Genomic DNA, 16,551 nt, shown 5'->3' with positions numbered 1-16,551 from the left:
TGTTCCAGAGAAGCAAGGGGGATACAGAGCACTAAGGAAACGGAAAAGGCCTTATTAAAGAGGATTTTCTGATTACGAGCTGTGTTTCCCTACCTTTGAGAGAGATCACGGGCTCTGAAATCAAGAAGAGACTTGGCCATCACCAACCCAGGTGGATGCCAAGACCCGCCAGAAAGTATTTAAACCCTCTTCACTTATATTCCCAACTCCCAGCTCCCACTAGGCCTGATGGCTAAAATGAACGATGATTTTTTTAAGATTTTATTTATTTGACAGAGAGAGAGAAAGAAATAAGAGAGCGAACACAAGCAGGGGGAGAAGCAGACGGAGAGGAAGAAGCAGGCTCTCCGCTGAACCGGGAGCCCAATGCCGGGCTCGACCCTGGGACCCTGGGATCATAACCTGAGCCAAAGGCACATGCTTAACCGACTCCCCCAGGCGCCCCTGAAGGATGATTTCTTACATACAACTTCATATTGATATATGTATGAACATAATTAATACAATATAACATAATCAACACAACTAGGGACCCATCTCCAATTCTAGCAGAAGTAACAGGTTGTTCCAATTCTCTCCCATACGTGGATATGTAACCTCCATCCACCCACCAACTCATCCATCCATCCGTCCATTCTCTGTGGAGTCCGCACAAAGGATACAGTAAGACAAAGCATAAACATCCAGCTCCACCACCTACTAACTAAATGGCTTTGGGAAAACCATTGTAATGTCTCTAGGTTATGGTTTTCTCATCTGTAAAATAAGTGCAATCATACTGCGTATTATTAGCATGGTTGCAATGATTAAATGACTAACACGAGTGCTTGGCAAAAAAATAAGCTCTCAAGACTTAACCACCATAATGATGATAATTATGATAATTACTCAAACTATAAAAACACTCACTGATCTACAGCTATGTGCCAGGCTCTAGACTAAGCAGCAAATAATTTTAGCCTTCTGATTTTGTACGAGTCTTTGGTGGGGCGTTGGATTTCTCACGGCAACACCTCCAATACAACCCCTCTCTCCTGCTGGGGATGATGGTAGGGCAAAGCGCGAGAGCCATTTGCAGCAATGAGGACCCCCCCTCTCCCAAAGCCATGTTTAAACAATTACCAGCATTATGTTCCAGGTACCCATGACCATGGGAGGCCAGCCCAGCACAGAGCTCATCTTGCAGAGACGTCTTTTGTGTGGGTTTTGGGTTTCAGCTGGGCAATGCAAAGCCATAGAGTGAGTCGCAAAACGAGTTTTCATAAGCTCACCCTGTCACAAACCAGGCAGGGGTTCATGCTGACATCCCCACAGTAAGATTAAACAGCATGCTTCGTCAGGCACTAAATACTAACACAGCTCCAACGTCAGGGGGACACTGATTAAAACTGATGCCAATAATTTATGAAACACAATATGGTCTTCAGATGCTCTTTTGAAAAAAAAAAAGAAGCGGGGGGGGGGGGGGGAAAGGGCCTAGCAACCCAGGTGGTTTAAAACTGTTCATGCATTTTCCCTTGAACGTACACATACCCCCACCATGCATGGATGCTTCTTTACGCGATGAATGTAAACGCACATGTGTGTAAGAGCATTCGAGCACTGCTGATACATATGGGCGGAAGAAAGTCTTTAGTTATTCCACTGAGAGCTGTCGAGGCTGTAACGTTATACACGGTCTTGTCTTTCATATTGTTTTGAGGGGTTTTTTCCATCCAGAAGAAATCCAAAATTGCATTTAAAATAAAATTGGGCTTTACGAAAAGTTCACATTTATCCCGTAGAGAACTCAACCTTGAAAAGGCACCAAAAAGAAAGCTTGCCCAAAGAAAACCTATAGGATGTATGCACTTCTTAGCAATCCGAAAGCACCTCGGCCCTGTGCAGAACCGCGTAGTCAAATGATAATATCCATGTCTTTTTAAATTTTTGGAGGTTTTTTTTTGGGGGGGGGTATGGGAATTAACGTAGGGAAGGATGCTATTTTAGTCTGTTATAAATCACTGTCTCATTATTTTATAAAGGCAAAAACAACATAGCACAGTGATAATGCTTCGTTTTTTTTTAAATCAAGACGAATTTTTGGAATTAAAAAGCATCCTTCTTTACCTTGCCTTCATTGTAAATAATCTGGGGAGCCTGACTTTATATGTCAACAGTGTGAAATTCACAAGATGGGATTATGTTGGGGGGGAAAATCTGAGCCGCTGATAGTACAAAAGTTAGTGTGTGAAGGATTTATTAATGCTTTTTTTCCTACCACAGTGCCCTGTAGTGTCTCCGAACACCTGTCAAATACTAATTCATTCACATATCTCCACTCCAGGGCCTTTTCATAAAAAGCTCGACCTTTAATTGTAAATCACTTCTAAATTGTCTTTGCCGGCTTTCTCTTTTGCGGAATGATGGAAAAATCACTAAGACTTCAATTAAGACTTTATGGGAACTTCAACCTGACGTTCCCGGGGCTGTAGCTACAAGATATCAGAACATCTATTCAAAAAGGAAACTATAAATAACTTTAACTTAGTTGAATTGGCTTTGCTTTTATGAGATGACTGAATAATTGGCAAGATTTAAAGATACTTTAACTACCGAGAATTAAAATAACTTCAGGAAAAACCAGAAAATATTGTTAGCCGATTATTTGTCATGCAGATTATGTATTTATTAGGCCTAATTAAACTTTTTGAACAAAAAACACTTACTAATTACATTAGTTAATATGTTGATTGCTCAATTTGGCTGTAAAAAAAAAAAAAGCAGTCAATCCAATTTGTGCACATAGTTAATGCTTTGGTCAAAAGACAAAATCCTAAACTACAGAGATTATTTCAAGTGCATGACCATTGTTGCAACACGTACGGGTTACGTGTCCACATCCAAAGTGACAGGGAGGGATGGGGGTGGGTGGTGAATCGGAACAATACCGAGGCTAAGACGAATCTTCAAGCCAGTACAATGTTACCACAAGGTCCAGTTCATTCACCACAATGTATTCACTTGCATTTGTCCAATTAGACCCCGCTGTTGACAACCCAGAAGATATCTTTCATATGCACATGCAAACTAAAACTGATAGCAAAACCATGGGAGGCCCTTTAAATGTCAATAAAGGGGTTTTACGCACAAAAGGAAGCAAAGAAAAGAGGGAGCGGGAAAGAGAAGGGATGGGAAAAACCAACATTTCTAAAGGAATGGAGCAGATCAAAGCAATTTTATTCTCAAAGACCACTAAAGTCAGGGTGGGACCCACTAGCTCGCTGCGGAATCCTGCAAAGTCTCTTCAAGCTGGCAACCCGTTCAGTCCCTTAAATGAGGGGGATGAACAATTAGGTCTGCAAAAGCGGGACCCGGTGCAAAAAATGGAGGCCTACGCCAAGCAACAGGAGGCTCCCCGCTCTGCAGCCCAGGACGCCTGACTGGGCCTCAGTGCCCACCCGGCTCTCCAAGACATGTTTTCCATTCGCTTGCTCAGAAGTCTGCATCCACAGTCATGAGGCACAAACTATTCGACAACAACATGACACAATTAATCAGAACCAGACCTCAAAACGTGTGTTTGTGGGGACCAGCACACTTAGCAATGTGCCTCCGACCGGGGAAGAGACTGAAGAAACCCGCGCTGGCTGCCTGGGGTGGGGGGAGGGTGGAATGGCTATATGTTCACAAAAGATGAACACCCAATGGCCTTACTTAGGGACTAAATACTTTTCATTAAAATAGAACGTGGGACTTGGAAATTTACATCTCATACTAGAATTCTCTGGCATTCGCCTTCCACTCCCCCCCCCCCCATTTTGTTGTTTGGTTTGGTTTGGTTTGTTTTCCTGGGGAGAAACTGATGCCTGAGAGTTTCTACAGAAGCGAAGTTGTACAATTCAGAAATGGAACAGATCTCTCTCTCCCCACTTTTTTTTAGCCTCATTTCTGACCCAACAGTATTCACCAGAGCTGGTTTTGCCAGATTTCTTTCAGGACTTGAAACCCCATTATAAAAAACGAAAAGCTGGACCGTTGGGTTGATTCAAACCTCTTCCATTTCACCTACCCCTGACGCTAACAACATACACACACGAAAAAATGTTGATATACTTTTTGGGACCATGACTGAATTATTTTAAAATAATTACTAAACTCTCCTTTGTGATCTGTAGATAGTAATTAATTTAAATCACATCATTCTTTTGCTAACACAAATACGCTGTTCAAAAGGGGTGGGATTTTTTTTTTTTTTCCAAACCATAAAAGACAAATAGAAGGTAAGGGAGTGATACATTCGTCGGGTGCCGAACTGGCCCCAAACTGCAAATCCCTCTGCCATCTCCCAAGGGATTTGTGGTTGGGAAGCTGGAACTTCCCGGGAACCGGGCCGGGGTTCCCAACTGCGCGCCCAGCTGCAGCCCTGGGAAAGGAGGGGGGAGGGCGGGGAGGGTAAGGCAATGCATGTTTGCAGTTGAGTCCGGAGTCAGGGGGACCAGTCAGCAAGTTTTCTGCAAAACCCTCTCCCCCGAAGCATTTCTCATGCTTCCTGGCTTCACGGAGCTCCCTGCGCGCATATCCGAGTGGCCAAGGCCCGCGCCACGCGAGCCCGTGAACCCGCTCTCAGCCCTCCCCGACCCGGGATGTCCCGGAATGCGCCTCCCACGGTCCACTCCGCATCCACGCGGCAAGCGGTCCTCGCGTGCGGCCGCCGCCGGCGCTTCCGGACACCCGCGGCCGCAAGGCCCTCGCAGCCGCCGCGCCTCCACCCCCCTCCCCGCCCGCCGCCCGCCGCCCGCGTCGCCGCGGCGCCCCCCACTCACCCACGCACTCGTTGGCCTCGCGGGCCGTGGCGCGCTGCCAGGGCCGGTCGTAGTGGAACGGCTTGCAGCGGTCGCACTCCGGGCCGGCCGTGTTGTGCCTGCAGTCGCACACCAGGCTGTCGTCGCGGTCGCGCACGCAGCGGGCAGCGTGGCCGTTGCACTTGCAGCGGCCGCCCACCTGCAGGTCGGACACGGCGTAGAAGTACGAGTCGCGCGCCAGCTCCGAGTCGTCCTCGTTCTCGTCACCGAACGTGTGCAGGCGGCTGAAAGCCACGCGGATGTCAGTGGCCGTGACCCAGTCCTGCAGCACCGGCGAGTTGTCGAAGTCGTGCGCCGAGGGCCGCCCGTCCAGCGTGCTGAAGGCGATGAGGCCGCCCGAGAGCGGGCGCATGTCGGTGTGCGAGTCGGTGCACACGGCCTCTTGCTCATTCTGCTTGGTGATGGGCGCGCGGTGCGGCCGGTTGTACATCTTGCGGCACTGCGTGGAATAGAACTGGAAGGGCACCCACGTGCGCCCGTAGTCCATGGACTTGTAGATGGCCATGGACTCAGGCCGCGGCGAGCAGAACTGCAGGCTCACGTAGGTCACCTCGAACTTCTTGCCGAGCGACAGCGTGAGCGTGACGTTGTGCGGGAACTGCAGGTAGTTCTCGGACTGCCAGCACGTCAGGTTGTGCGGGTTGTTGAGGTCGGTGAGGAAGGCTGGCGGGTGCGCCTTCTTGGGGTCGGACGCGTTGCAGAGGTGGCAGGAGCGCAGGCGTTCCTCGCCGCGCTCGCTCACCACGCAGTAGCGCGCCGGGGGCCGGCCACAGGTGCTGGACACGCGCACGTCCTTGCCGAAGGCCGCGTTGACAAAGTCGGGGATGCAGCGGCGCGGGTGGCCGTTCTCGTCCGAGCAGGGGTCGGGCTGCGCTGCCTGGCCCGAGAACATGCTGAGCCCGGGCCCGCCGCGCACCGCGCCCACCAGGCACGCCACCGCCGCCAGCGCCGCCAGCGCCTCCCACACTGCGCGCATCATGCTGCGTCCAGCTTGCCCCGGCCCCGCAGCGCCGAGGAGTCGGTCCGCCCGCCGCAGAAGGCGCCTGAGGAGAGAGGGGAGCTGCGCTCAGCCAGCCCGCCCCGCGCCCTCCACTCCCTGGCGGGCGGCGGGCGGCGAGCTGGGGAGCGGGCGAACGCCCGGCTTCCGCGGCACCAACCCCGCGGCCGGCCGCCCACCTCGCTGCCCACAGTCCCGGGGGGCAGGCGAATCCCGAGGGGTCCCCCGAGCCCGCACCGCCCGCGCCCGTTCTTCCTGACCGGGAGGCGAGCCGGGGCCGCGGGCGAACGCTCGGCTTCCCGGCCACCGCCGCCTCCACGCCGCCCGAGGGGGGCATGCCCGCGCCCGCCTGCCGGTCCGCAGGCAGCCCACCTAGCGCCCCGAACCTCGGCGCGGGACAGCGCGGGGGCCCGCCAGCCCGCACGGCCCCGCGCCCCTTCCTCCCGCAGCCCGGGGTCCCTCCGGGCTGGCCCAGATCGCGTCCCCGCCGCAGAGTCCGCGCTCGGGACTTTACCTCTGGCGAGGGCAAAAGAGAAAGAAAAGTTTGCCCGGCCCCGGCCGGGAGCCCGCGCGCCGGACGGCGGAGAGCCTCTCGCTCGCGGCCAGCAGGCGCGTCCTGCCTCAGCGCGGGCTTGCCAGCTCCATGCCCGGCGCGGCCGCCGCTGCCCCAGCCCCGGCCCCGGCCGCCGCCGCCGCCGCCTCGCTTGCCCGAGTGACGACGCGGCCGCCCGGCTCCCGCCGCTCCCGCCGCGCTCGGAGTGCTGCCCAGCCCGCGCCCGGGGCGCACACACACTCACGCTCGCTGGCGCGCACTCACACACGCACGCACGCCCCCGAAGGCTCCGCCGCCGCCGCCGCCGCCGCCGCCGCCGCCGCCGCCGCTCGCGCCGGGAGTGGGGGGCGGAGGGGAGCGCGGGGGCGGGGGGCGGGGCCGCCGGGCGGGGCGCCGGCCAATAACGTCGGCGAGCAGCCGCCCGCTCGCGAGCAAAGTTTTAACCCCGGGAAAGAAGAAAGTTAAAGGGAAGCGGCCCGGGACGCGGAGCGAGCGGGAGCGCGAGCGGGTGGGAACCGGGGAGCCCGAAGAAGGGCGGCAGAGACAAAGAGAAAGCGAGGAGAGCGCCCGGGGAAACCCCGGAGAGGGGGCTGGGCCCGGCGAGCACCCCACGGAGGGAGGAGGGGCCGGCCGGGGACTGTCAGCCTCGCCCCGGCCCCGCGCTGCCCGGGGAGCCCCGCAGGTTTCCGCCGGCCCCACGCCCGGGGGAGCGCGCGGCCGGGGGGGGGGTGAGGGGACGACGTGCTCCCTCCTGGTCCCAGCCAAACACATCTGTGTTTGTTTTCTTTGCTGCGCCGAGGTCGGGCCTTCCTCCAACCCGGCCTGATGGCCCCGGTGGCACCGCGCACAGGGCCGAGTCCTCGTGGGCAGACAGCCGGGAATTGGGAGGAAGAGGAGTGGGGGGGGGGGAGGTAACCTCTGCCTGCTCACCTCTTCTTCCTGAAGCCCACCGGAGCGGGCGAGAAGGGGCCGCTACCCTGCCCCCCTCCCCCACGGTCGTCACCCTACGGTGGGCCTGTGTGCCGGGAATGGGGCTCCTTGCGTCCCGGGGATGCTGTGTTGGGCTGGAGGCTGAAGACGGTAAAGCAGCCCGACGGGTCCGCGGGCCTCAGGCTGAAAGCAGCTCAGCCCTCCCCAGGTCCCCTGAGGCGGGCTCGCATTTTCAAGGGTGCTCTGCCCCGCACTAGCTCATGCGAGCCTCGCTACAGCTTTGCAAAGTAGGTCTTAAGTCCATTTTGCAGATGAAGAAACTGAGGTCAGAAGCCTGCCTAACATCGCCCAGCTAGCAAACATGGATCTAATCCGGGAATAGAAACCAGGACTCCTTCCTCTCCTCGTCCTCAAGTGGGTAATAATCCCCCCCAGTTATAGTCTCACGAGGCCTCCTTGGGGCCACCCAGCTTCTCCTTCCTGCCTCATTCTCTGCCACCTTAACCAAAGGACTGAGGATGGTGACAGCATCCTTTGGCTATCCTGCAGGGCAGCCAAAGCGCTTTGGGGGCAGAATACACTGGGCTGAGAGTTTGAAACTCAATCCCTGTTGGTTTGTTACTTTTAGATGAGTGATCGAGTCATAAATCTGGACTGAAAGCCCAGGGTTCTGGTTCTGGCCCAAGAGCCAACTTGCTGTTATTATCTCCATCAAGTGTCTCCTTTTGTCTCACTGGCATTCTCATGAACTGTGAGAATCTAGAAGAGGCCTCAGGGCTCGTTTGGCCCAGCTCAGTCTCCTTGGAAAACCGCCTTCCCCAGCCTCCCTGAGAGAGGGCCACCCAAGCCAGCTCTTCCAGGGATGGGAGTTCACCACAGCCCCAGGAAATACATGCATTCTCCTTGCGCGACAGACAGCCCAGATTCATCCTCTCCCCTAGGGGAACGCTTCAGCTTTGCCTTCTCCGTGCCATTTACCACTCCCTACACTGTTTATTTCTGCCTTGTGGCAGAGAGGATTCTCGGTGACTTACGAGCTGCTTAACACATGGCAAAATAACATCAATTAGACAGTGCGGTGCGAGGAGGCAGAGGGGAGGTTTAACTCTTGTGGGCTGGGAGATGCGAGGGCCATGTTGAAAGCATGGCCGTGAGGAGTAATGCTTTGTAGCCAGAGTGTGTGGCCTTGGCGAGTTTTGCATCTCTCTGTGCTTTGCTTTCCTCGTTTTGGAAACGGGGACAATAGTATCTGTCTCATACGGTTGTGAGCGTCAAATCAGGTAGCCCATAGGAAGACTGTAGCTTCTAATACGTGGACACACATATTGCACTTCCATAATCTACATGAATTAAGTGTACATATAAATATTCATAAAGCCAGGCACATAGCAAGTGGATGTAGCAATGCCCATCGCGACCACTAAGTTGCCAGATCTTTACAGATATTTAAAATAATTTAGGGGCGCCTGGGTGGCTCACTTGGTTAAGCGTCTGACTTCTACTCAGGTCATGATCTCAGGGTCCTGGGACCGAGCCCCGCGTCCAGCTCTGTGCTCAGCGAGGAGTCTGCTTCTCCTTCTCACTCTCCCTCCGTGCTCTCCCTCCCTCTCTCTCTTTCTCAAATAGATATAGAAAAAAAAAATTTTTTTTAAGATTTTTATTTATTTATTCGACAGAGAGAGAGACAGCCAGCGAGAGAGGGAACACAAGCAGGGGGAGTGGGAGAGGAAGAAGCAGGCTCATAGCGGAGGAGCCTGATGTGGGGCTCGATCCCATAACGCCGGGATCACGCCCTGAGCCGAAGGCAGACGCTTAACCGCTGTGCCACCCAGGCGCCCCTAGAAAATATTTTTTAATTAAAATAATAAAATAATGTAAAGAAGAGCATTTAAGTACATGCAAAGATGTTCATGACATAGTAAAAAGGGGGGAAGCAAATTTCAAAACATGATGCCCCCCCCAAAAAACACTATGCACAGTATAAGCTCATTTTAATTTTTTTTTAAGTAAGCATAAATTTGGTTCACTGTGGTCATCTTTGAAGAGTGAGATTACAGGTGATTTTTACTGATTTTGGCTTGGGCGTTCTCAATTTTGTATGTTAGAATAAGAAAGAGAGCGAAGAGGAGAAAGAAAAACCAGGCGGAGGGAAATGGGACCAAAGCAAGAATGCTCCCCGGAAGGCCCTGTTCACGTCCTGCGGGTGGGCCACAGATTTGTCCCTGAGCTGTCCAGCAGCCAAAATGAAAAGGAAACCATGCCAGTTACACGATTCCCAGTGTCCAAGAGATAAAAACACACGCACCTATTACTCAAGAAAATTACAACTATTCTTGGTACTAAGATCAGACAGGGATTTCTCCCGGGGCTTAGGGGGGCCATAAAGGGAACACGGTGTGTCGTACCGAACACACTTCCTCAAGAACATCCCCACAGCGGTGACAGCAGCGAGCTCCGTGGGATGGTTTCTGTGTGATGGCCCGAGCTAGAAGCTGGTGGCCTCACACTGAAACACAAGGCAGGGAAAGCCAGTCTGGCCAGCACGGGTCTGCAACAGGCAAATCAGGGTGCCCAGCTTACTGCTCACCCCACTTGGGGCTGTTTTGGGGTTATCTCCAAGGTTAAGTCTCCAAGCCTTCCTCCTGCTATGTTGTTTCTGTCCGCGACGATTTTTTTTTTTTTATTTTTTATTTCTTAAGTAATCTCTTCACCCAAAGTGGGGCTCGAACTCATGACCCCGAGATCAGGAGTTGCGTGCTCTACGCACCAAGCCAGCCAGGCGCCTCTGTCTGCAGCACTTTTGGGGGTTGTGGGTGGCAACAAGTTTGGAGCTGGAGGGAAGCTTCTCTCTGACTTCCGTGTTGCCAGCTGAGCTCAGGCCCGTGGTCTGGGGGTGGGGGAGGGGGCACTTTGCACTTTTATTATGATCACTTAGGTCTAAGCATATCTTCTTTAGCAGTTCCTGGTGGGCAGGACTGTCACCTTGTATCCTGGAGGTCTGGAACATTCTGGGACACGGCAGAACTCGTCTACCTCCATTCAAATCCCACCTCCCTGCCACTAACACAGTTCATGCAATTCCAGCCCCCGCGAGGCAGCCCAGACCAAAGATCTGCCTCTTCCAAGTTTTGCAATCAGCCCTCTATCATCCTTCAGTTTTATCCGTTAGGCAAAAATGTCTCCAGCTCTTTCTGTGAGTTCTCACAGGACAGTTTTCTGGCCACTTGGCAGCCTCTCCCAATGCCCTTTCGTTTGTCAGTGTCCCTCCCGAAAGCATACTGGCCTCTGAGGGGACAAATGAAAAAAACAGATGTCCAAGTGTTGTGAGAGCTTCTCAAAGTGGGGGTTATAAATACACACCCGAAAAGGCACGTTGGGCTCCAGCAGCAGGATCCTCGGCACAAACAGAAGTTCAAAACACAGCAGTGTCACTCTTGGATGAGAAAGCAAATTCCCAGGTGTTTCTGCAAGCAATGTGTTGGGGGGGGGGGGTCCGTCATTCTTGGCACCCAGCCTTACCTGGGAAGCCTGAGGATCACTTTAGGAAGAGCAGAATGTGGGCCTTTCAAGAAAATTTAGAAGGAGGCAGAGGAGGAGCGGGAGGAAAGCCAGAAGACTCAGGTGCCCTAGATGCCAACAGGGAAGTTTCAAGGAAGGTGGGGTGGTGAGCCGTGTCACATGCCTTCAAGGTCAAGATAAGATCTGAAACAACTCCTTTGGATTCGAACAAGGAAGTCACTGGTGACCTTGGCTAGCAGGGGCAGAGGAGCGGTGGGGACAGACGCCAGACCGCCTCAGGTCATGAAAGTGGGGACAGCACGTGTAGACAGTGTTCAAAGTGTGGAAACAAGTGGCAGGAAAGAGATGGGGTGATAGGAAGGAACGGAAGGAGAGAGGTTGAAGACAGAGCTAGCCTTGTAGAATTGACCGTCAGGTGCCAAAGTGCCTCTTGTCTCAGTGGAACAGGAAGTGGCAGCATCTTCTGAGAGCAGAGGGAGCAGGTGGGAGCATTGGGGGTTCAAGGCGGGCGAAAGCTTGATTGGGTCACTATGGAGGAGAGCCTGACGCTTGCTGGCCAGAACTCAAGATCCTGCTGTTTGGGGACCATCTATGAGAAAGCAAGCTCCAACCGTCAAAGTCACAGCCCCCCACCACCGCCCCAGCGGGGCTTAGCAGCCCCTGTGTAGACCCTGAGAAAGCAGGACCACTGGATTAATCTAGAGTTGCAGGTTTCTTCCAGGACGTAGGACAGAAGGGGAAGAGGGGGTGGCTGCTGGGCTGGACCACGGAAGCAAGGCTAAAGAGAGAAGACGTAAAGACAGGACATGGAGAGAACAGGAAACTGAGCCCAGGGTTCTCGAACTGTGCTGTCCAATGCAGTAGCCAGTAACCACCGTACCTATTTCAATTTTGGCTTGAATGAATCAAAATGAAATAAAATTAAAGGTTCCTCCGTTAACCCTCACTTGGACGATAAAGAACATTTCTATCATCCTGGAAAGTTCTATTGGATAGAGCTGGTCTAGAAGATTCAGGAAGACAAAAGAGGTGTGGTGAGTAGCCGAGGAGATCATGGTCTCAAACTAGAGTCCAAAGGGAAGATTCCAGAAGGGGATCAGCTCTGGGTGATGACGAGGCTGGTTGAGGACAAGAGGGGGCTTCCTGCTGGGACGCCAAGGTGAAGGGGACTGGGCGTAAGGAGGTCCCGGTGCCGGACGGTCTGCCCACCTGGGACTTAAAGGCACACAGGACCAGCCTCAGGACTTGGGGCAGGAGGAAGCCTGAACCAGGGGCTGGTGTCTTCAAAGAAAAGGAGCATGACCTAGATTGTGGGGTGTGGGGTGTGGGGTTGGGATTTGGAAGAGGAAATTCTGGAATCTGATGCAGGCATCTGGCCTCCCCACAAGGGTCAGGGTGGCCTGCTTCGATAGTGTTTCTCTAGGAAACAGGAAGAACTGGACGCAGGCAAACCATGATTCCAAGTCCCCTGGAGCTGACCTCGTGTGACCTTGAGCAAGGGACTCTGCCCATCTCGCGGTGAAACGGGGATCATCACACTTACTGTCTAGGCTTGTGAGACTGATTAAAAAATGCATGTGAAAAGAAAGAAGTTGGCCCCGCAGAGGATAGTTTAGGGGTTTTTTGGACCTTGGGTTTTTTAGTCTCAAAATCCCCAGATCCGGTTCCCACATCCCTCACCCTGGAAGAATGAGGGGCATCCCCTCGTTTCCAGGATGCGAGGGCCCAGCTCACCCCATAGGCCTCATGGAGGCTTGCTCAAGGTGATCCCATTCCCTCGGCAGGATTTCGGGAGCTGGGACTGTTTGGGGAAGGGTTTTGGAGCGTGGCAGAAGGGGCCTGTATAGTGTGGAGGGTTTCTGGAGGTTTCCCCATCCATTTCCTTGGTGTCCTGGATGGTCCTCACCTCCAGCTCGGGCCGCCCCTGTTGCTGGCTTCTTGCTGAGGATTCAGGACTTGGGCACAGAAGCCCAGACAAACCCCAAATCCAGCAAATCCTTTAATCTACCAGGGCTCTTTGAAGGGGTGAAAATGCCTGTGGATAAGGGGAACCAGCCCATGTAATTTATTTTCATTTGCAAAAACCTTTTGACAAGGTCCCACCCTGAACGCTATTAAAGAAAATGCTTCACCGTGGGGGGAAGCTTTGTCAGGGATGGAAGGAAACAAAGAGTTCACATACAGGGATGGTCCTCTGGGTGGAGAAAATGGGGGGGGGGCGCCTCTGAGCCCAGAGATGGGGTTCAGCTCATTCAACACTGACGTGAGCTCTGAAGGAGGGCGTCGTATCAGGGAATCCTACAAGTGCAGCAGTGATTTTAAGAGGTAGTGTAGCCAGGCTGGGGACACAGACAGGGTTAGCAGAAGGCGATGTTTCTGGGGAGAAATAGCCTGACCATTATAGGGCTAAAGGTTTTCAGTTGCAATTGAAAAATGCTATTTGAGGGCCCAAATACGGGCTGTTTCCTGATGATTGTTTCTCCACAGAGGTGCTGTTCACATTTAGGGCCAGAAAATTCTTCACTAGACAGACCGGTCCTATGCCACTGTGGGGCATTTAGCCCCCCTGACCCCTGCCTGTTAAATGCCAGTGGGTCCCCCCGCCCACACTCACACACCAGTCATTCCCATCCCTGGAAAATAGCTCTTCACATGCATACATCCCCCCCCAGAAGAGTCTCCCACCCCGCACTCCATTCTGATCTACCTGAAATTTAGCCTAATGTGCCACTAAGCATCTCCCCCCTCCATACACACACAAAGAAAAAAGCTAAGTAAATTCTCAGAAAGAGAATTGGAAATGAAACAGGATACATTAATGTTTAGGATCTTCTGGGACGTTCTAGTGCTCGTATCTCAAAATGCTTGTGGAGGTGGAGATGGCCGGGACAAGAGTAACTGGATGGTCGTAAGTGCCGGGAACATAAATAAAGCGGAGGAGGGGACGGGGAGTGCCAGGAGGCAAGGTGCATCTTACACAAGGTACTGGGGTGGGGGGTGGGGGTTGCCTCTCTAAGAAGGATCTAGAGTGAAGTGAGGAAGGGAGCTGTGGGGCTGTGGGGGTTGGGGAGGGGGAGAAACGTGCCTTCCAGGCACCAAAGACAGCAAGTGCAAAGGTCCTGAGGCAGAATTTGACTTGCCAAGGAACAGGAAGGAGGCCAGCTTGATGGGGGCTTGGGGAGCGAGATGGGGAGCAGTAGGAGATGAGGTCAGAGAGGTGAGTGTCGTCAGGGTACACACAGTCTCACAGACTTGGATAAGGAATGAACACTTCGGGATCCATCCTGGGGACCCGTAGCTCTTAATTCCCCATTGTTGCCCTGACTGTTGAGGGAGGAATCATGTCTTCTCCCTGTGAATCCCCAAGTGTCTCATGTGCTTCCAGGCACAGAATAGGAATGCACTACAAATTCATGACAATTAAGTAATTAAAAACCACAGAATTATGGACAACTGGTGATGGTGACCAGCTGTGGCAGGCGGAAAAATGCGCCCCGCCCCCAAGATTCTTCATGTCTCCATCCCTGGAACCTGTGAATGTGGCCTTAGATGGCAAAATACGGTCTTTGCTGCCGTGACTTGGTTAGAGACCAGGAGATGGGAAGATCACCACGGATTATCTGGGTGCACCCTAAATGCCATGCCAAGTGTCCTTCTAAGAGAGTGGCAGAGGGAACGCTGACAAGACAGAGGAGGAGAAGGCCACGTGAAGACACAGGCAGAAATCACAGGGATGCAGCCACAAGCCAAGAAGGCCAGCGGCCATCAGTGGTCACCAGAAGCTGCAACAGGCAAGGAGGCAGGGATACTGATTTCTAACTTCCGGCAAATCCTACAGCTGCTAGAATTAAAAGGGTCCCCTTTGCACTGTAAAAGGTGACCTTAGGGGTACAAGAAAGGAGCAAAGTACGGGACACAAACGTGCTGGTCCTGGAATGTTCCTGAAGTCCTCTTCTCGGGAGCAAGGACCACGTCTGGCTGTTCCCTCCCTCCCACAATGCTGAGCGGAGCATCTCCCGCATCCACTTGCCCAGAGCTTGCTGTTTGTATTGAGGTGTTGTAAACCCTCTCTTCTGGAAGCTGGGATTCCAACCCCTTTATAATTCCGTCCAGAAGGAGGTCCATGGTCTCCCGAGCATTTGAGAGAAGAGGAGTCACAGTACCAGGGGACTCCAGTCCACGGGGAAGCCACAATGTCTTCACTTTGAAGTGTTTGTCCGCCGAGGTCACGTGTCTTCTGTTCTTCTAGGAACCACAGATAAGGGTGCTTGAAAGAATGGGAGATCCTGGACATTGTTCCTCTGGGACGTCACAGCTGACGGTGGACTCGATCCCAGCCACCACTGAGGGATGCGGGACAGGCCCCACCCAAATTCCCGGAGAAGAGGAGGAGCCCTTCCAGAACGTCCATCTATTGCTCCCCAGGTTGCAAAAGAAGCTGAGGCACGGAGGCTGAGCGAATTGCCCAGGAGCTCATGTTCCTCAAGATGGCTCTGTGAGTCATCAAAGTAGGTGGCGGGTCGCCTGTTCAACCGAACTCAGGGAAACCTGCTATATTCGATCTTGCTAACTTAGGCGGAAAAAAAAAAATCATGACTTTGACGGAAAAACGTTTTTCGTGACAAACGACTACATAGAAAGTTTCTCTGCCTCGAGGAATGATCTGTGAATTGCAAAAATCAACCATGCGGAAGAGCTTATCCCCCCCCAATATCAGTCAAATGAGGTATCCCTAGTCCACGTGTCACACAGGGAGAAAGTTTAGGGGACTGAATTCTAAGACGTGGTACAGGATGGAAATAGACACAGACCATTCCATGAGTCAGATTAGTGAGTGCACAGACTCATTCAACTATAACAAGGTATTAAAGGAACATGGGATGGGGGGAGGGAGGGGACCTCTCTGTCACCGATGCTGCCATGGGGCGAGGTGTAGCCACCATGCTAGCCTCCGGAAGGACACCAGAAAGTAGACACAAGGCTGCATGGACGTAACCTACCCTACGGAGCAACCCCCTAGTCTCTGGCTGAGCACACGGTCTATGGGGTGTCTCAGAGCATCTAGCTTCCTAGCCCTGCTTGCAGGGAGCACCTTGGGTGCTCGCCGGGGCAGTACTCCCCTCATGCCGCCCCCTGATCTCTGTCTGCACCTCCCTGACAGTGGGGCTATGGTGTGTCCCTCCCAAATTCCTAGGCGGAATCCCTAATCCCCAGGGTGATAGCATCTGGAGGTACCTTTAGGGAATAACGGGATAGTGAAGGGGGAGCCCTCGTGATGAAATTAATGCCCTTAGGAGAGACATGATCCTGGTCTGACCGTGTGAGAGACAGCAAGAAGTCAGTCATCAGCAATAAGAGAGCCCTCGCCAGGAGCCACGCTGGCCGGCACCTTGGTCTTGGACCCCCCGGCCTCCCAAATGGGCGAAGTAAATGTCCACAGCTCAAGCCACCAGCCAGTGGTGATTGGTTACAGCAGTGGGTAACTCACCGCACCTTTCTGAGCAGCAATCCGCTCTCCTGAAAAGCGTGGACTGTGACCTTATGCCTCCTTCCTGCCTCCCACCCTCCCTCCCCTCCTTCCATGTCTTCCATGGGTATCAGGAGTTCCAAGCCAAGAAGCCGAGGCAAGAGACCTGGAGGTGTCCGAAGCCCTAAACAGACTTGGCACATTGTAGGCACTCAAGAAACATTTACTGAATGGAACCGGG

The 16,551-nt window shown here is 53.3% G+C and overlaps 1 protein-coding gene across 1 annotated transcript in view; it reads right to left on the bottom strand.

Annotated features, from left to right (window-relative positions):
* The window catches only part of NTN1 (netrin 1), a 162,449-nt gene extending 156,578 nt beyond the window's left edge, over nt 1–5,871 (bottom strand). The window contains exon 1 of the mRNA XM_040630022.1: nt 4,806–5,871. Coding sequence (XP_040485956.1) covers nt 4,806–5,823 — 1,018 coding nt within the window. The 5' untranslated portion in view covers nt 5,824–5,871. The remainder of the gene's footprint in view (nt 1–4,805) is intronic.
* Nucleotides 5,872–16,551: the final 10,680 nt, after the last annotated feature.

This window comes from Ursus maritimus, unplaced genomic scaffold, assembly GCF_017311325.1.
Source record: "Ursus maritimus isolate PB19 unplaced genomic scaffold, ASM1731132v1 scaffold_14, whole genome shotgun sequence".
NCBI classification, from domain to species: domain Eukaryota; kingdom Metazoa; phylum Chordata; class Mammalia; order Carnivora; family Ursidae; genus Ursus; species Ursus maritimus.
This window is presented reverse-complemented; position numbering and strand designations above follow the sequence as displayed.